This window comes from Megalops cyprinoides, chromosome 24 (genome assembly GCF_013368585.1).
Source record: "Megalops cyprinoides isolate fMegCyp1 chromosome 24, fMegCyp1.pri, whole genome shotgun sequence".
NCBI classification, from domain to species: domain Eukaryota; kingdom Metazoa; phylum Chordata; class Actinopteri; order Elopiformes; family Megalopidae; genus Megalops; species Megalops cyprinoides.
In genome coordinates, this window is record NC_050606.1 from 12526108 (window position 1) to 12547620 (window position 21513).

Sequence of the window (21513 nt, forward strand, 5' to 3'; positions counted from 1 at the left end):
CATCTTTGTGTCTAGTGAGAGCAGAGTCTGACTGAACTTCAGCACTACTTCCTCTGCATTTAAAGCTGGATAATAACTCCTCCCCTTTCTCTGCAATACTGTGCTAGTAGTGCTGTGACCAAATCAGACGCTGATTCAGTCATATTTAACCCTTTCCCCACTAATTTGCTGACTACTTGTTCTTGGACATCTAGAACTGACATGGAATGAGTTCTGTGTTTGCACAGTTAATAATTGAAGCAAATCAATTACGGGTATTCTGTAAACTCAAACAAAACAAAAAAAAAACTCAAGCATTACTTTCAATGGAGTAGTTAATAAATGACAGCAGCACAAGAACAAAATCTCTTGTTTCATGAGTGCAAGTCAAGCAGGAGGTGTTTACTTAAATGAAGAATGTTGCTTAGGAATTGGTTTTGTAAACACAGGCAGTTCTACAGACAGAACTGGTGTTTTGAATTAACTGAATGATTGCTCTGTAAATGTTACCAGCCTCAGTCCAGCCTCAGTCCATGTCAACAGGCTGAAACTAAAAAAGTAGTATCAAAGATGCATTGCAGAACAATTTATTCCCAAAAATGAACAGCCTGAAAAATATTAACTTCAGGCAACTATGTTTCAGGGCAGGAACAATTCTGAATATTATTCAGGTGAACTCTGAGTGTGTTTCTACAGATTGTCTACAAGCTGTCCTTAGCTTATGCATCACACAGCATAACTCAATTTCACTTTATGTAAGCCCCTTTACAACATAAAAATATATAAAAAAAAAAAAAAAAAAAAAAATCAGGGAAACATAGTGTATACAGAAGCACTGCTTACTGTATGTATGAAATAGGCAGTATTAAAAACAGTGTGGTATGAATGCTCACATGTAAACTCCAAGCTACACAATATTCAAATTACATATCAAATTCCAGAATGTAACCCTGGCATTACCTGGAGACCATCTGTATTACAAAATACCTTATCAAGCCTAACAAAGCAATAATACAAGGATTAACCAGAATAACTGCAAGCAAGTAATACAGACATGTGTGCAAAGCGATTAATCTCATGGAAAAGGATGGTCAGATCTGATTGAGGTCATAGACAAGTTTAAACTGTCCGGCAAGGGTAACCAGACCTGTACATGACAGCTTATTACAACACATAATACATTATTACTCAAACTGTGTGTGTATGCTTTAACTATACATTTAGTAGTTTGTCTGCAGTAGTTTGTCTATAAGTGGCTTTGTTTGTAAAAATCACATTATATGATATATTGATGTATTACTCATAATAGCACATAATTAATGGTTATTTGATGCCTAATTCACTAAGGCGAAGCTGGAATGAACAGTTGTGTTCAGGGCCGTGGGAAGTAGGGGTGCTGCAGCACCCCCTGTTGGAAAAGGCAGATATCACAGAACTCTCTGCCAGATGCTAAATAAATAAATAAATAAATAAATAAATAAAATAAACGTATTAAAACATTTTAAATAATTTCCCTGTTGTTCTTATCTAAGAATTTAATGCTTGTGGATGTTCTGAGAAATAATTAGCAATACTGAATAATTATTAATTATCAAAATGGTCAACGGACGTCACGTAGCGTAGTCATCTAGCTAGTAATGTTGCGTCATTCAAGGTAGGTAGCTATCACAATCTGCGGTGGCGGGGGAGCTAAAAATAGGGGAAGCCCGAACACTACCTTTAAATTTATCAGTACTTTCAAACTGTTCCTCTTTATACTCCTTGATTAACAATAAAACAAATAATTCACAGAATATTCGACACCAATCGCGTAATTAGAATATATGTTTATGATCGCGAAACAGCGCAGATTGTTTGTAGTTTGTGTGCTTGCGAAAGCTAAAACGTGAGATTGTTTAATTAACAAGGATGGCATTTATCGATTTAAATTACATTAAATGCTCATGACACATCACAGCTTTTGTGAGGTCTGTGTTCTAAACGTTACTGTTCATTGCACTCAACCTAACATAAAAGTTTATTCTCAGTAATTTAAATCGATTTAACTAAATTTAGCTCCGTTTTGTAATTTGAATTTTGTAACACAAGAAAGCTATAACATGAAACACTTAAGAAAAAGCTTTGGGATTATTTGCTACTTAATTATTCAAATTGCCATCATTGTCAATTAAACAATATTATAGTCTATTCATCGCGAATGCTCATCTTAACCACCGACCCCCCCCCACCACCACCCCCACCACCCCCACCCCCGGCACCCAAGCTGGACACGCAAAAAATGCCCCTCCCACTACAGCACCCCCAACTTAAAGCCTCTGTCCCCCGGCCCTGGTTGTGTTTATAAAAGGCTGTGGAGAAGATACCCTTAAAAACACATTTACTCACCCCACCAAGGCAAGTGAACATTATCTTTTTATGGATGCATCTGATTGTTGCATTATAGTGCATTTATGACACTCAATTGGTATTCTTGCCTTGAAGAGCAGAACATATCAATATAGGAACAGCGGCAATGACGTTAACTTGGGTTCAAGGATGTGTTACAACCCACTAGCATGCCAGTATAATCACAGTAACTGACAAAGCTACAATATAAATTGATACATGTTCATTTGTATTTATCACATTAAGTTTATGAGCCTGATGGCAATGATCTTTCACACTGATTAAATACTAACACTTTTTCCATGCTTCCAAGAAATTTAATAATGAAAAAAAAAACAACCTTCCCAGTTTCAATTTAAAAATAAGCGTACACACTTTCTGGGGAACACTATCAGGTAATGGTAATGATATAAATGGTCTTAGTTATGAACATTTGGTAATTCTTGGTAATGTAAATATTTGTGCCATTTTATATCCACTCCTTAAAACCAGTTTCATTGTATTGTATTTAATCCATTTATCATTTTTGAACTATTGTGATCATTAATCAATTTGAGAGAGTGGTATTTTAGAAAGTAACCCTGGAATCCTCAAAGCCCATTTCTGGTTCATCGGAATTTTCAGTAATGCACATTGATTTCCATCAATAATGATTAACCAATTTATTGCAGAGGAATGACAGATGAAAGACAATGCTGCAATATAACTGAGAAATAACTGAGGGCACTCAAGGGATTGAGTTTCTGTGATGGAGAGGAAACCTTGGAACAGCTGATTTGTGAGAAGTGCATATGAATTTGTGTTAATGGTCATTCAAAAAAGGATAAAGCAAATGTGCTGAGATGTAATGTAAAATAAATATCAAATACAGATCAACATTTTGGTACTTAGGTAGTTAGAAAGGTATAGCTCACTGAATAGGTTACTGGTTTGCATAAACTTTATAATGTTAAAATATTTTTACATTAATTTTATACACTATTTGAATTTAACCCCATGTAGGTTCCCTCTGCAACTAATGAATTCATTAAATCCAGGGAGTGCTCCACCTGAAAAAGTTTCACCATATATACACAGCCCCACCTGAGGGATCACCATTCAGCTGACGAAGATGGTGTAGGTAGAAGCATATCTTTTCTCTAGCATATCTAATTTACTTTTGTTTTGCAATGCAAATAAGGCATTTGTGGGGGCTACCACAGTGTTTCTACTGTTACTACTTTCCTATCAATGATCTCATTTCAGTACAGTTGCTGCATGTTTAAGGAACATGTTACAGCAAATATGATGACTTTTAACCTTCTCTGAGCTAAGAGGTGTCAAAAAATTAACCACAGTGGAACTAACCATTGCCAAAACTGATGTAGTAGGTAGTATTTGGACCAGGCAACAACAGAACACAATGACATTTAAAGAACTGATTTTTCATTTTGTGTTTTTAATTGAAATAATGCCTAATTTTGAGCTTTTGTATCAAGAATTTTCATGACCTTGGAAAACCTATGAAAGTAATTGAACTGTAACAAGTACTGGAGGATTTCTCTGCTGTTCGAAGCATTTGATTAACAAGGTTTTGAGTTAAACCACTTTTGGAATAACCTCTGAGCAGTACTCAATAAGTGATCACCAAACAACTGTCAAGTGTGAACTTAGTTACAACATTTTGAACCATATTCAAACCATTAAGAGTAATAAAAATCATGTTGAGAGGATCTTAGTTTCAGTCACCTTTTGTTTAAAAAAATCTTTCAACACAAGTTAATCATTTAAAGTACTGTGAAATCATTAATAATTTATCCAGAGCAGTCTTCTCTCAAGCAGTGTAAGTACTTTGAACTGTTAGGGTCATGGACGATCAAGGTGATAAACACCGAGTGTTGTCAATTACAGGAACAAGAAGTCAGGTTTTGAAACACAAACCATCCTGTTTATTATTCATCAAGGGAGTGAGTCAGTCCTTTTCTTATATATCACATGCAACAGTGTGATGTCACATACTTCAGCACATTTTACAGACCTCAGCCATATGGAATCACCAAGTATAGTCATTTAATGGTTCTTGTACAATGATTTTGCAATAAAATATGCTATGAGTGGGACAATTACATTTCCTGTGTCGTAATGTCTCTTCTTCCTATTAAACACAGAAATCTTTATAATCCATTGCATTTGGTGTTTACCAACAAGCGGTGCTTTCATTTGAATACACCTCAGTTGTTAATGGCTTTGAATAAAAGTGTCTGCCAAATGAATAAATGTAAATGAAAACAAGCACAGTCAAACCATGTAAAACCATGTTAAATGGAGCAATAAAAGCAGAGCCTTTAGTCTATATGCTAACAAAGCATCAGCTTTTAGCTAAAGCAGTGATGATAGTCCGATGGCTGGTGAAATATTAAATATTTTTAAATTAATGTTCATATGTATTTATTGAAGAAATGTTCGTTTTATGTTTAAGGGACAATTTGATGTTATTTAATTACTCATTTATTAATAGTACTTTACTAAATAATTTTGGAAGCCTTGCAATGCAGCTGCATGTGCCTTGGTATTTGTATGAAATCTGCCGTTAAGCCACCTTATAGAATACAACTGCTTTGTTATCTACAGCATTCTTGTAAACACATGTACTATGTGAAATAAATATAATGTCTTCATGCAGTGGGACAGGGAACCCGAGGGCAAGGGGTGTTGGCTTAGGTGCTAATGAACCGTGAATGGCAAATCTGCAAGTATAGGCTAGTTGTGAATACATATTTGTTTATGGAGAGCAAGCCATCCTTCATCCCACACTTTGTTGTTTATACTAATATTGATGTCATAAACTAAGTGACCAGTTAGCTAGCAATATTAGACTTGGTAGCTAGCTGCATGTTGTGCTCTTTATTTTGTAAAGTAGGCAGGCTAGCGAAAGCAGCGAAATAGCTCCTTTCTCCTCTGAAAAAAAGCAGATGGCCCAACTTTCTGTAAAATTTTCTTGATTACTTGCTCAAATATTGCACAGCTCAACAAATGCATGTATTCAAATAGTTTTTTCATTATGCAAAGACAATCTAAAGACAAACAGGGGTTCAACCCTCCTGGAGAATCTAATGACAGAATGACTCTTAAAAAGACTCATTGGTAAACAAGAGGAGGAAGAAGTAACCAAAAAGGCTATGACAGAGTAGCAGAGGCTGATACATGGTCCTGAATTAAAAAGTGAAGTCTGAACTTTCAGCAGCAGCTTACCTGTTACAACGAGAAGTTACAAAAGTAGACATATTAAAGATGCATATCAATGTCAGGGTTTCAGAGATTGCTTCCCAAAACAAGCAGCAGGCATCCTCGTAACAGCCTGTGTGGTCCTGTGGCCTGCTGCTTCACCAGACTTCTACCAGAGAGCCTGTCCTTCTGTTTGTGCCTTGCCAAATTGAGTTAATCGTGTATAGTAAGACTCTTCATGTGTTTGGTGCTCTATGTCAGCATTTCCCAAACCTCTCCTAGAGGACCCCTTGTCCTGGATCTTTTAGATCAGCGTTTCTCAAACCTCTCCTGGAGTACCCCCTGCCCTGCAGGTTTTAGATCTCTCCCTGCTCCAACACAGCTGATTCAAATGATCAACTCGTTATGAACTCCTGAAGCTGCTTAATAACAAACTGATCATTTAAATCAGCTGTGTTGGAGCAGGGAGAGATCTAAAACATGCAGGGCAAAGAGTCCTCCAGGAGAGGTTTGGGAAATGCTGCTCTATCTAAACCCTGCCCGTTTCTTGATTCTGTGTCCCCGCCTTGAGCTGCTCTGCCTTGTGTATGTCCTGTGCATAAAGCTTGGTGTTTTTTTTTTTTTTTTCCAGTAAAATTACTTTGTTTCTTTACAACCCATCTGTACTACTGTGTGGTCTCTGTGATTAGATTCCTCCTGCTCACTTGTCACAATTAAAGATCGAAGTTCTGTTACCATTACTGAGTAGCACAAGTTACTGTCAGGCAACAATGTCATACTCCTTATCTGTGACCTGAAGTTGAATTTCAACAACCTATTGTTGAATAAGTTCAACGTTACATAGCTTAATAAAAAGATGGAATCAGAGGATTGCATTTGTCATCCTTGAGCACTCTTGAACAGGTGCAGGAGTTGTTACAGTGAAAGAAGTGCCATATACATTTGGATATTCCAAAACAGGGTTACATAAAAGGGAAAAAGGTATTAGACATTGGAACAAGGGCAGCCTGTAGACAGTTGATTCATTTCTGCATTTATTTCCTCACATTGTCATCTTGGAACCACAGGGATGAAATTTAATAAGTACTAATACAAATTGACTATTGACAATTTGATTATTGATATGTTAAAAGTTGATGTGGAAACAACAATGGCATTAGGCAGACGGTTAACCATTGGTCGCATAAAAGCACAGACATGATGTGATGTGATGTGAAGGTAAAGAATAAGATCCACTTGAGACTGATAAGATTTCTCACCTTATCTAATTATCTAAATCACTGTTTTCTTTTTTTTTCTTCATAAAAAAGAGATGTGACGCAAACATGGAGAGATGTCTCCCCCTGCTGGAAAATTAACTATAAGGCTCCTGGTGCCGGTAACTGTCGCCAGTTTGATGCGACCTACCCCTTAAGAGTTATGGTAACAGGAATTTCAGGTCAACAACATACAGACAGAATTTTCAGTGTAAAGTCTATTCTGTAGGGTCTGAGCCTGATTATATTATTATAAGCATGTTTTTACTACAGTGGGCACTGGTCAAGTGCAAGTTTATAGAGGTGGAGCTAGTGCAATTGAGGCATTTTGATAGGGTAGCAGACCTGACAAACAGGAAGCAGTATGCAGGAAGTGAACAGGGGAACACGGATTAGCTGAAGGTGTGAACTGTAGCTTGTTATCGTAGGTTGGGGGGACGAGGAGGCGACAGGATAACTTTGAATCAATAAGGGAAGAATTACTGCCTGAACCAGCACAGACTAACCAGGGCTGGGAGGAGAGCTCAAAATAATAAAAGGTAATAGTTACTGTGTCTGATTAGAGTGACAAGCTTGCGCTCCATATGTCTATAGGAAGGAACTGCCCCTTATTCCCCCATCTATGTCTTTTTCACATTGACTCCTCCCTCCTCTCTCTCTCCATAGCCAACTAATTTAGGACATCTCCGGGACCCTAATGAATGTGGATACATATGTTCTATTGTGCTGGAAGTTGCTCTGGATAAGAGTGTCTGCTAAATGAATAAAATTTAATGCAATGTAATATCTCAACAATTAACTGCCCACATGAGGCTGTGTGCCTGTGTTTGTGATGTGCGTATAGTGTGCACGCAGGTTAAGTTGACGATGCAGTGTTACTGCTTTAAAAAATTTTATAAAAGGCTGCATTGAACCCCTCTTATCAGACTAATGTACATTATTTTAAGCGGTGCTTACAGAGTATCTGGAGTGCAGAGTCAGAAAATTCCCCACTATTTTATTGTGATCCTGTGTTCAGGACTTTTTACGGTTCTACTCTAAAGCCTGTGTGACTGAAAAAAAAATCCAAATATAGAGCTTTTGAAACTCATATCTATCGGAGAGTGGAAGCTTTTGTTTGATTGTCTTCACAACTGTTTTTGAATACAATTTCTGGTTTGTGCAACCAGTCCAAACTTAATGGGACAGATTATGCCATACCTTTGAAAATTCCATCACAGCTGACATGAAATGAAAATCTTCCAGTTTGCTGTGATTTTCACACTATGTATCATGTTTTTTTATCCAAACTCAATCAACAGACGGTGTTCGTGCAGGTTTAATATTCATTAAGTTTTGAAAGCAAACCATGAAAAAATTTAAGGTTATTATATTTTTTGATTGTACTCCACAATGACAGTTTTAACAATCACAATCATTACTATGATCCTCACACAATGCGTAGATGAGCAAAAAACAAATAATAGTTTAAATCAAGCTAAAGCACAGTATAAACTCTAGGGCAGTCTAAAAGCGCAGTTTGTATCTGAACTGAATTTCTCGGGAAGGATGCATGGACCCAACTCCCCAGCGTCTGATGTCGATGGGGGGGATCTCCTCGTCAGGGTTCATCAGCTCAAAATCAAAGTAAGTGAGCATGAGGAAGATGAACTGTTTCAGCTCATTTGTGGCAAAGAAGCGGCCTGGGCACATATTGACACCAGCACCCCAGGGCATGTTGTAGTACTTGAGCTTCTTCCCATTCTTGTAGAAGTCTGTCTTTTTGGTGCCCTCGGGTGTGAGGAAGCGGTCGTACTTGAAGGTGTGCGGGTCGGGGTGGACCTCGGGGTCCATCTGCACAGCAGTGTATGGGAAGAGAGCCAGCCGGTCGCCTTGGCGAATGTTGTACTCATTGCCATCCGCCATCTTGAGTGACATGTCCTGCAGCACTGCACGACTGAGAATAGGGGCGGTTGTGAGGCGGAGGGCCTCATCCACTGCACTGTCCAGGACAGGCGTTTTGAGCAGAATGTCCCGAGTGAGGTTGATCAGCGGTCCTCCTTGTTTTACTTCCTGCCCTGTCTCCTTCAGCACCTCAGCCACCTCTTCCCTCACTGCCTTCATGGCCTCAGGGTGCTTCATGAGGTACAGGAGCAGCCAGAAGGAAGAGGGACCTGTGTTCCCCTGAGATGCCCAGAGAAGCACAAACATATAGCGGTCCACCATGGACTTCTTCACCCCCATCTCAACTCTGCACTGCTGGTTGTCCAAGATCCAGCCACTGACATTCTCCTTCTCACTCACCTTTTGCATTGACAGCCTGCTCCAGAACGCCCTCTTCAGCCTCTCAGTCTCCCTCTTTTCCTTGGGGGTCAAGACCCCATAGGTAAGATCAGGGAAGAACCTATCGAATATGTGGAATTCGTGAAAAAGCTCATCGGATTCTATCCGATCCATCTCTTGGGCTTTCTGTAGACTCCCAGAGGTTTTGACCATGCTGTTGCCAAAAAGTGACAGGTAGCCTGCTCGGAAGACGATGTTGTAGGTGTAGTGGAACAGCCCGTCCTCCTTCCAGGCTTGCTGGTTGCTCCCAGAGCCAATGTCATGCAGCATCACATTCTGTAAGTTGTTGGTCATGGCCTCGGTCATGACTTCAAGGCCATCACCTGTCAGATGCTTGCTGGTGGCTGAAAGAAAGTCCTTCCGCTCGTCCTGAATGGGGTGGTAGTCAAACACTCTCCGGACCAGAATCTGGGCAAACTTGCTGAAATCCAGCTTGGTCCGAGCCTCTTTGACTACTGAGCCAAAAGACTGCGGGTCCATGAGGAAGGTGATATAGGAGCCTGCCAGCTGCACAGTGAAAATGTCCCCGTGCTTGTCTTTCATCTTCTGGAGAAACTTGGCAGTGTCCCTCCGGAAGTCCAGGACATGACCCAGCCAAGGGATGGGTCCCTTATCCAGCGGCGGCTCCCCAGGGCGCCGTTTGCGGAAGGCACCCAAGAGGTAGAGCCCCCCGATCACAGAGACTAACAAGGCAAGCAGAACCGGCAGCCAAAACCCCATCATCTTTGTGTCTAGTGAGAGCAGAGTCTGACTGAACTTCAGCACTACTTCCTCTGCATTTAAAGCTGGATAATAACTCCTCCCCTTTCTCTTCAATACTGTGTTAGTATTCCACTGAGAGGTGTGACCAATGAGACATGCATCAAGTTACATTTAATCCCTCCCCTGCTGATTTGCTGACCACTTGTGCATGGACATGGCACAGATCATTAGCACCAAATTTACACAGGTATTAGATTAGTACAGGAAATTAAAAAAATATATACATTCAGCACAGAAAGCCCAGTAAGTAAAATTTTCAATACAAATCTAAAGAAAATCAGCTAAAGTGTCAAACAGAAACAAGATTATGACATGACATGAATTTTAGTTTAACATGGTGTTCAGGTAAATGGGGAGGAAATAAAAGCATCACAGGGCAAAATGAAATATTTGAAGAGCTTTGTCCGTCCCTGACTCAAATCAGCCTTACTTTCTTTAGGAAAACAAACACCTGTTCTATTACAGCAAAAGCATATGGGCCCCAATAGTTACTAGGGCACCTACTTGAACTGATGCTTTTGGAAGATTGTAATATTTAGTTCCGTTGTAAATCATAAATCGTCGTCTGCAACTGCGGGAAAACAATGCCCCAATCCACCTGACACCTATCTACCCAGCTCTGTGTTTATATAACCTATAACCATTACAGGTCTGACATACAGTATCATTGCTTACTTATGATCATATGTTGCTACACACTCAGAAAAAAAGATTTACAACATAAACTGAGACAATAAACTGTACAAAACATGTACACCCCATTATAATGGTATGTACTACCTCATATGCTGTTTATTGAATCTTAATACAACAATAAAAGGGGGGGCATTGTAGAGTTAACCATGTTTACCGAGTGTCCTCTTTACCATGTGCCATACGGGCAGAACATTGTTTGGAGACTCTATGCTTTAACGATTCTCTTGACAAATTTGATATATGATTAGTATGTTACTTACAGACTCTGGCACATACACGCTGTCTTACTAATAGATTTACATTTATTTACATTTATTCATTTGGCAGACGCTTTTATCCAAAGCGACTTACATAGGTTGCAGTTCTTTACAATGTTATCCATTTATACAGCTGGATATTTACTGAGGTAATTGTCGGTTAAGTACCTTGCCCAAGGGTACAGCAGCAGCGGCCCAGCGGGGATCGAACCAGCAGTCCTGGTCCTTAACCACTATGCTACACTGCCGCCCATACCTGAGTCCGTGTCCCCTTCAACAAAGTTAACCCTGTAGAAAATTATACAATATCATATCTTCTTATGAATAATGACTGAAAAATAGGAAAAAAGTCATTCAGCCATCCAACCATCCAGTCATTAAGACTTTGTAAATACCAGTGCATCCATGCAAAGCAGCACAACTTGCATTTCTGTTTGAATGGAAAATGAGGGTTGACTCTTAAGACATGTACTTGTCTGGAAGCCACTGCATGTTGCTTCAAACCAAAGCATTTTATGTGAATTAGAATCAGTTAAATTTATATTCATATTATATTATATATATAATATATTTATATTATGTATCACCCTGTAGAAAATTATACAATATCATATCTTCTTATGACTAATGACCGAAAAATAGGAAAAAAGTCATTAAGCGATCTAGTCATTAAGTCTTTGTAAGAACCAGTGAATCCATGCAAAGCAGCACAACTTGCATTTATATATATATATATATGTATGTATATATATATATATATATATATATATATATATATATATATATGTATAAATGAGGAAGCATAGATAGACATAGATGAGGTTTTTTGCCCAGTCTACCAAGGAATCCATACCCTACTGCTTCTCATGATGGTGACAGTTAGCTGTATTGTTCCACTTATTTTAACTTTTGCATCTTGCAAGTCTTTTTAATTTCAGTCAGTTGCATAACAGAGAGAGCATTCAACCCAATGCAGTCCTCACAACCATACATGCTGAAAAAATGCCCACTCCACTTGCTCAAAACCATGTCTTTCACTTGCACACAGTGTGATTTAGGTCACATGTGTCTGTCCATATTAAGCAAGTGGGAATTAAGAAGAAGATATAAGAATGCCATGGGGAATGCTGAATGTCCATCACTGTGCTTCATTCAGCAAAGTCATCTCAGGTTGGCATCATTCCTAAAACATACCTGGGCTTAATATACATTGTAAGAGGGAGCCTGCCATCTCCCTCTCCCTGAATCTCTTACTATGCAATGTGTCACTCTAGGCTGTAGCCAGGGTATTGGGGTTCAACATTATGTAGGCATGCACACGTCAAGTGACGATGCTTTTGGAATGTCATTGGTAATACCCACAACCCACAACCAGACCACCTATGAATCTTGTTTAGAACTTATTCTCTTGATTAGATTGCCTTTGTCAATGTTAAATGCTCCCACACCCAAAAGGGTAGAGGTGACATTTGAATGAGTCGCTGCCATTACATGCAGAAAAGGACAATCCCTGGAACCACAAACCTGTCATGCTGCAAACCGACCTGCTCCAGCTTTTGCAAAATGCAAAGCTTGCGCTGCCTGAAACTTACGCACAGTCCGTGTGATCATCTGACAATGCACATAGCGCTGTTTCAGTTCATCAGGCTACTCATGCAAAGCAGTGCAACTGAAAGACGTATTTGGATGGTAAATGAGAGTTGACTCATGTGAAACGTATTTGGCTCGAAGCCACAGAGCTGTTTAAGTTATTTTAAAGCGCTTTGCATAAATAGATCAGCCTCGCCAGCAATTAACTCCGAACAAAACCTACAGACGTAGTCATCAGAAGCTCTCTCCCAATACGTTCAAAACGGTACAAACCACAGTACCATACCTATCATACTGCAAAACTGAATATGCTTCTCGGACAAAATCGCCCAAACCCCCCCCCCCCCCCCCCCCCAAATTGTCACATATTCCCACAACCGACCACATGTGTTGTTAATTACAGGTCCGTAATTACAGCTACATATTAGATGCGTGTAGGCTACTGTCAAACAACCCAGTGCAGCCTTTATTTTTTCGTTCCTTCCCTGGCTGTTTAATGTTTTCCGTTTTTACTCTGAACTCCTCAATAAAAATTCCACACTCAGTGATTCACGTTTTTGTATGGAGGCGATTATGTTTTGTGGGCGTAAAAAGTAGGCTTACACATTCTGTTCGGGCTATCGCCAGCCGTATTTGATTTCCGCTCTTTTATCTGGTAACAAAATAGTTTGCCTTGGAGTTTTCCCTGTGTGATTCAGCCGTAGAGCCGAATCTAAATCTAATACTGCGGTAATGTAAAATTGCAGACAACATGCTTGCTAACACATAAGTCTTACAGGCCTATCCACTATATAGTAAATAATTTATACATAACTATATACTGTAACTAGCGAGGCATTTTCCGTTTCTGATTTACTCCGATCGGTCGCCGATTCCGTTACAAAAGGTAAGTTGGATATATTTCCGTAGAACCGTGCCATTCTTCTTAAGAAGACAACTGACCCAGCGATCAGTACTGTCGTTTAATTTCGGGATTTCTGCTATGTATCTGACTGACCTCCGGCGCCTTAGGTTTTGCGAGAGGACAGAACCATTTGTGCTTATGAATGCCACCAGAAACCTTCTTCCCGCAATGAATGATGAAATGTTGCGAAATGTTCCACAAACAAATAGCTACGCGTCTCAGGGAATTAAGAAATGCTTAAGAAATGTCCATTTAGGGTACATACATGCACGAGTGTTCTGTACGACTTCAATAAAGCAAATAAAGTCAGATCTATATGGGTTCACGGCTTAAAAGCCATTAACCGCCCTCCAAGAGGCTTCATATATCATGAGTCGCATCTTGTCCTTCTAAAAAACTGACAAAATGCAAACATGAAAAGCTGTCTCCTCCTGCTGGAAAGAATATGATCTGTCATGTCGCCGCATTCGGTGCGTTCCAATGTTCATAGCAAGTGTTCCGTTCAAACGCTTTTATTTATGTATCATTAAAGTACTCCACAAATATGACAACCGTCGCTGTGTATACCTTTTCATCATAAAAATATCTTTGGGGGCTCGTTAAGAGAAATACTAGAAACAATTCTACAAAGACTGCTTTCCCCTGTCCAGTGAATTAGGGTAAATTTGTTGGGAAACGATTCCGTTTGGGTGAACTACATGAATACGGAAAATAGTTGCTATTTTTTCCACCGACAGAATGTCTCAATCTCCATTCCTTTTCTCGTGAAGTCCAGAACTGGTCTAAACTGGCCCTAAGGAGAGGAACTTTCAGTTCATCAATGTAGGGACACAAATGTTCTTGTCTACTGTTACCCAGTTCTTTGGTCCTGCTTGCACAAATATATTTGCAGACAATCAGTTTTTATTCTCAAATGAATGTCAGAAGATATTTCAAAAATCTTCCCAGGTTCAAGACTGCTGGGGATTGTCTTTTGTACCACAGTCTGAGACACAGACATTAATAAAAACCTGGGTTTAAGACCTGAGACTTCAGTTTTATATCACACCTGGAGACATGCATTCCAGCAGCAGTTTCACATACTGTGTGCACCTACAGGGACAGTGACAGTGGTAAGGAGCAGGTTTTGTGACCCAGAACTTGTCTGGTCAATTCCCTGATGAAGCACTGCTGCAGTACCATTGTGCGAGGATAAGAATGTCAAGGATGTTCCTAGGGACATATGAGTATTCTGAAATTCAAATTTCAGAAATGCGCTCAACTTGCAAGAAAGTTTGGCATGCAGCACATCTTGTTGGGTACTAAAGCTAATCAATAAATTAGTGGTTAAAGGTCCCATGCCTCTTAAACTTTTCAGATCAAGTTGGGGGGGGGGGGGGACCACAATGGACAGAAACCCTGATCAAATGTTTGTAATGTGCATCAAGCACTTTCCTAATACATGTGTATATGTACTGTAAATAAACACTGCACCTTTTCACCTGTGAAAACCATGTTCTGTATTCCGAAGGAAAACTCCCTGTAGTCATGGTAATCCATATATTAAATGACTACAGGATATGCATTTTTTTGTTGTGTGATGCACTTTGTATTAACTGGGAAGGACAGCAGTGATCCACATATAATTTATTCCTGAATCCAGGATGCAGTATACTTTTCTGGGAACTTTGTTATGTGTTAAAAGTACACATAACATTACATTCACATATCACAACAAAGCAACAATGTAATATACTATATCATCAAAATACACTTTTGATACATAACAGCAATATGTATAGAAAGTTTTAGTGTTTAAAAAAGTAGTTTGCAACAGATACTGTACATATCATAGCAGACTGACGTTTGAGTACACATGAGAGATGGCACCAGAGTGGACCTGTTGGTAATCCAGCGCCAATCTATCAAACCACAAAGCAACTAAGGCAGAGTGGTCCAGGACTATCACTGAAGCTTTGCATGCCTACCTAGTATGGTTACTGAATCATCAGCTGTCAGCACTGACACTCTTTGTGATGGCATCCAGCCCATGGTCCAGGCGATTGGGGGTTTGATTTTAAGCAGACTCAGATTCTTAACTCAGATTCCACCTCCCCCTTCACTCACCAGAAAGTAAAATATTCAGGAATATCTTTTGACACATGCAGAAAAAAAAATCCTGGTTATTGAATGTTTCCCACCATTGTCAGTTCTATCTCGGCATTCTGAACTGCGATTTGACTCGTGCTGCCTGTCAATTCTAAAGTGTAGTCACTCCCTCTTTTCCAGATTTTTTCTAGGATTTTCTTAAGGCAGCCACGGAATCGTTTGTTCACAAAAGCATACAAAATGGGATTGAGGCAAGCGTGAGTGAAGGCAAGGCTCTCTGTCACTTGAACGGCAAGGTCCAGGTGTTGGCTAGTGGCGCAGTCAGAAATCACGTGGAGGTCTTGCAAGGAGTGCAAGAACACAACCAAGTTGTACGGGAACCACAGGACGAAAAAGACCACGACCAAGGCAACCGCCAACTTCAGCGCTTTGGACCTCCTTCCCATCTTCGATTTCACTGCACAGTAGATGTGCAAATGGAAGAAAAGCATAAGCAGAAAGGGTATGAGAAAACCTAAGATGTTGAGCTGGAACTTCATGAAGATTCTCCACGGAGACATATGCCCCTCGCCAAAATTGTGAGTGCAGATCTTCTCCCCATAAAACTCCTGGGCCTCCACAAAGTTCAGATCTGGAGCTGCAGCCAAAAGAGAGACAGCCCAAACCACAACGCTTATCAAATAGCTTTTACGGGATGTATTGAAGCTAGAGAAGGTCCACACTATATTCAGGTATCTATCGAGACAGATACAAGTGATGAAAAATATACTGCTATACAAGTTAGCGGTGTAAATCAGTGTGATGACCTTGCAGCCGGCGTCACCAAAGATCCACCCAGAATGGACGTAGACTGCCCAAAATGGGAGAGTCACTGCAAACAGGATGTCCGAGAAGGCCATGTTGAGAAGATATATTGACGTTGTGCTTCTTAGCTTAATGTATTTGATCAGAACAGCAACCAGAAGTGTATTTCCCACAATGTCAAGCGTGCACACAAACACGTAAAAAATGGGCAGAAAGATCCTTGCAAACGTCTTCACGTGTGCCTTGTCACACAATCCGTAGTTCTCATGAAGTTCGTCACCATATTGGTAGTAGTGAGTGTAATCATATTCGTCACTGAGTCCTTGGTTGGGGGTCACTGTGAGTTCAGAGGCAGCCATAATGCTTCCAGTTCCAACAGCTAAAAACAGAGCAAAGAAAAGTTAGTCTTGTTCATAATTCAGCTGTAGCAGAGTAATGTCTTGCTTCTCACAATAAAATATACCATTGATGAACATGTCAAAAGTTTACATGTTGGATACATTGGCAGAAACATGTTAGCTTTCAGCTGACAAGTCCTGAAGTCACGTCATAAAGAGACATGGGCTTAATTACTTCAAGTATGCTCATCATAAAAATGCAGAATGCTCCCAATATCACATTTTATCAGTTAACACTCTCATAGAGTTCATTTAGTTTGGAACTAAATTTGGATTTTAGCAATATCTACAATTACACTGTAGATTTATGTTGTAGAATTATAAATAAATAAAAATATGTGGCCATATTGTTTGTTTAAATGGGCATATAACATATCTGAAAGATGGCAGTGGGACCACATGTTAATAGCTTGCATTGATACACAATATGTATAGGTCACAATATCTATATCTCAAATTAAGCAAGTGGCTCAACAGAAAATGAGACTTGGGCATGTGCATATTACATGCAAAATGCTGCAGATTGAATAGTCTGTGGTAGCCATGTTGTTTCATCTGATTTAATCTGATATTGAATGTCTAATACCATATATATAAGCAAATTTGGCAGGACCAGTTTAAGTAATTACAAAAATAGTTTTACAAAAATATGTTAGAGCTCTGCAACAATACTACTGATATTGGAGTACTATAGTATTGGTACTGGAGATGCAGAGGGATAAAGATGATAAGAAAAGCAAAAGCAATTACAGTGAGGCGTCTCATACCGTAGGTGCTTTGCCTACAAAATATAAACTTGTTAATTTGTTACATCTGGAGAGTAAACAATAAATGTTTCACATAAGACCGAATCAACTGAATTAAAGTTAAGCTAGAGCATTTAGCAGCTAGCACGTACCTTTATGACTTCCTTTCTCTTCGGAGGAGTAGTCTGTTATGGCAACTGACTTTTGGTTCATCCACAGGAAAATGTGAGCTTTTGTTTCCTCCCCTAAGGTTCCCTTACAGTTCATCCAAAACATCCGCTGCTGACGAAAAATGTCTGGGAGTTTGTGGGAGCTGGTAATCTGTAAAACTCCCAGCCTGAAACTCTTATTCTAAAAATTATTCCCTCTCATATTTTCCTGGTAACTACAGCGCTTGTTTTGACAACTTTATGGTAAAATCATTTGGGTGGAGCATGGTAGTGTTTCTTGGAATGAAAGGTTTAAAGTGATAATACAGTCTGCTATGCTGAGAGACAGAAATCAGTTTAGAGTAAAGGAACAACAACAATGCATACTTCTACAATTACTCACATGCTCTCACCAGTTACCACATGCTCTCACCAGAGGGTGCAGTGAAATTTGTAGACTCAGAAGAAAGTCTCAAGTCTGGTGCCTTACTACAATATCTTTTCAGATGCTGCAACTACTTTGGTGGTTCCCCTTCTTGCCCTTGTACTATTTACTAGAAGGTACTGCTCTTTGGAGGGGCAATAGTGAGCCTAAGGCCACTTAGCTGCAGCCATTAAATAACACTAAAATAACACATTAAAAATGAAAGACAAAAAAAAAAAAATTTGAAATTTAGACCCACAACAATGGAAAATATGAAACAAGCTTAAAAGTAAAATTACACAATGACCATGAATCCATCAATAAAGTAATCCTCCAGCTCTGATGGTAAAAGTTGGAAGCGTCATTGTGCCTTTGACCTGAATCTGCTATAGGCAAAAAGTGGGGAGCAGCCACACAGCATGTGCAAACAAAATAAAGATGGTCAGGAACTATTCGCTGAGATAAAACAAACTCTACACTAGCGTTTTAAAATGTTTAACTTCTCAAGAGAAAAAGGAATGCTGGCTGAAGAAGATGCAAGTCAAAATGCATTGCCTGCATTCTTGTGCATGAACGTCCATTTTCACTCCTTTGCCATGACATTTCTCTTGAGAAGTACAGTATTGTCTCTTTGGACTCAGTGAATCCTCAAGTATCTGTGCAAATAAATGTTTGCTTTTATATACAGCTGCACTGAACTTTTTTGATGTCACAAAATCTGAAACTGGTAAACATTTTAGTGACAGTGACAGGAATTTCTACAGAGGACCCTGTATAGCAGACTTGTATGTAAGACTCACTGTTTTCTTGCTGTTGATAAAAAGGGACGTGTTATGGCAGTGAACTTTTGAGGGCTAAAGTTTTAAATTTGGACTTTGAAGTGCTTTTTTCCCTCTTGGCAACTATTGATACTGTCTGTCTGATGTTGTCCTTTGGAACTTCTGAAGCATATTATTTCTTCACCGATACCTTCCACAAAGAGCCCTTCATTCCCAAAATGCCGGGCTTCTCATTGTTCCAAGAGTGGGCAAAACTACTATAGGTGGTAGATCCTTTTCCTATCGAGCCCCTCTCCTGTGGAACAGCTTACCCACCAAAGTTCGGGGAGCAGACTCTCTCTCCACCTTTAAGTCTAGGCTCAAAACATATCTATACAGTAAATCCTTCAGCTGAGGGACATGGCCTGGTGCTGGCATGTATCATAGAGTCTCTGGTGGACTAAGTGGTCATTGCTGTCACTTTATCATGGCATGGACTCTGTGCCGTGATCTGGTGTTGACTGTCTTAGGGTCGCCCTCAAGATTATGCCAGTCCCTTGTCTCCGGTCCCCTAAGTATGCTACCATGATGTTAGTTTTCCGGGGTTTTTTTCCTTGTTGCACACTGGCATCTTTTTCCCTGCCCCTCCTCTCCTGCCTCTCTGCTGTACATTTCTGCCATTTTTATCATCCACGAATCAATGTTTTTCAATTTTGTTTTCCTCACCCGGCTCCGGGCTCCTGTCTGGAGCTGTAACTCAAGCAACCACTTCAGGACCCCTCAGCTTCCTCGCCGTTATCTCTGTGGACCTCTCCATGTACCAAGAACTCGACCCTCGAGGACACATGCCATGCATATTCTGCTGAATAACTTTTAAGATTTAAGATTCACAAGACTCATTATGTTTTACATACTGTATATTGCTGTCTTACTACCTACATGTTTCACCATTCTAAAGTACTGTTAAGAACTTCGTAGGAAATTCTTTCCTACTTTATTTGTCCACCCAGCGCCAGCCAGAAGCAGATGGGCTCCCCCTCTGACCCGGGTTCTGCTCAAGGTTTCTTCTTTCTGACATACTGTCATTACTCAAAGTTTAGAGCCAAAAGTATTACTTTAGACTTAGTTCCACGTAATTTAGCTGTGCTGAGGTCAAGAAGACCAATGGATATGGAATGTTCCACAAATATAAATTGATGAGAGTTTTTGGCTGAACATTACTTGTTGTGGATCAGTAAGATTCATTTAGACAGGTTCTTAGTTTATAATTTTGTATTATCATTTAAACAGAAATAAAATCTGTGGGAGGAACATGGACTGTAATTGTATTTTACTTCCTTTTATTATAATGTGTTAGCATTTATTCACTTGATAACGTTATTCACTTGATAACAGTGTTTCCTGCAATTGTCCCCAGAATATTTTCAAAGAGTCAGAAGTGCAGCGTGTGCAGCTTCATAAGACTATACCTAACCTACAGTGAGAGCAAAAGTGAAATTAACATTTACAAATTTTTTGTAATGCAAAACTGTGCACACTTGCAGTTCACCCCTCAAACAATGTCCCCTTTCCCTGACCACTAAAATTCTTTCAAGTTTGTTGCTTATGATGACCAGCTGTTAGACATAACCCACCATGCAGTGTGCAAGTGGTATGTGGACAGGGTCAGCTGAAAACCTCTTCGTGTTTAAGGCCATAGCCCAGGGACTTTAGGAAGTTTTGTTTTAGGAAGGATATGCTCTGTGGTTTGAGAGAGGATCCTTCTGTGATGTCAAAACAAGGGGAGGATTTACTCATTTTGGGGCCAAAGGCAAATACAGGCATGGGCCACCAGGCATGGGGCACTCCCCCCCCCCCCCCCCCCCTTTTCAATCCTTATTTATCTAAGAAAGACCCATTTGTAACTTCAACAGTACCTAAGATCAGAAGTCAATACCTTGGCTTGCAGTATGAATGTTAAAATGAACTAATTGTTTGTAAGAGTGTAGGGATATGGACAGTTATCTACAACCAAAATCAAGTTATTTACAAATCTTACTCCTGGCATCTTCGGAATGTATGGCCCTGGCCATCCGGTAAGGAGAGGATTGGGCTCTCAAAACATTCAATAACTTAGGTGGAATATTCCCCAGCCTGTGAAGTAGGCTATGATTAATTGTATCTTAGCCAGTGTTGTGCATGAACGCGTTAAAAGAGCGCGTACATTGAACGTGTTCATTTTTTCGGTTAACTTGAACGTATCCGTTTGCAACTAAACAACGTGAACTTGAGCTCGTTCAGGTTTGCGCGAGATTCGGAATCCTTGCGTGTGTTAAGGTTACTGCTTGATGAACACGGACGGCGTTATTCCATACTTCATAGGTTTTTATTAGTGCAACTCATCAGATAGACAGGTCGACAGCTCGCAACCAACTGCCCATATCCCGCGTAACAATCGCTGCGCATGTACACGTACGCATAAAATAGTCCCTGGAATAGCTCGTTCAAAAAAACTGAAGAAATGAACTGGGACTGTGAACTTGTTCAAAATTGTGAACTATGAACGTGAACTTGTTCATTTTAAGCTGTGTGAACTGAACTTTGAGCTAGCTCTTGTGAAGTGTGAACTTGCACAACACTGATCTTAGCTATTTAGCAGTCAATCTTGCAGATTGTTGCAAATTATTTTAAAACACAGAAAAAGAAAATAATTTTTAGAAAGCCCTTTTCATACAATTTTGAATTAGCAATTGTGTAGTATTAAACTTGCGTCTCTGCATAACCCTTACATTGGTGTATATTGGTGTAGGGG

At 39.7% G+C, this 21513-nt stretch overlaps 2 protein-coding genes across 2 annotated transcripts; both read right to left on the reverse strand.

Moving 5' to 3' along the window:
- Positions 1 to 8330: 8330 nt before the first annotated feature.
- LOC118771384 (5-beta-cholestane-3-alpha,7-alpha-diol 12-alpha-hydroxylase-like) lies at positions 8331 to 9884 on the reverse strand. The gene has a single exon (XM_036519364.1). The coding sequence runs from the start codon at positions 9867 to 9869 to the stop codon at positions 8331 to 8333; it is 1539 nt and encodes a 512-aa protein (XP_036375257.1). The 5' UTR covers positions 9870 to 9884.
- A 6130-nt stretch (positions 9885 to 16014) lies between these two features.
- Positions 16015 to 17716, reverse strand: LOC118771407 (C-C chemokine receptor type 6). The gene is made up of 3 exons (XM_036519391.1): positions 17544 to 17716; positions 16250 to 16626; positions 16015 to 16080 (listed from the first exon to the last, which is right to left on the reverse strand). Exons 1-3 carry the CDS (start codon positions 17665 to 17667, stop codon positions 16069 to 16071), a joined length of 513 nt encoding a protein of 170 aa, XP_036375284.1. The 5' UTR covers positions 17668 to 17716; the 3' UTR covers positions 16015 to 16068.
- Between the last annotated feature and the right edge of the window lie 3797 nt (positions 17717 to 21513).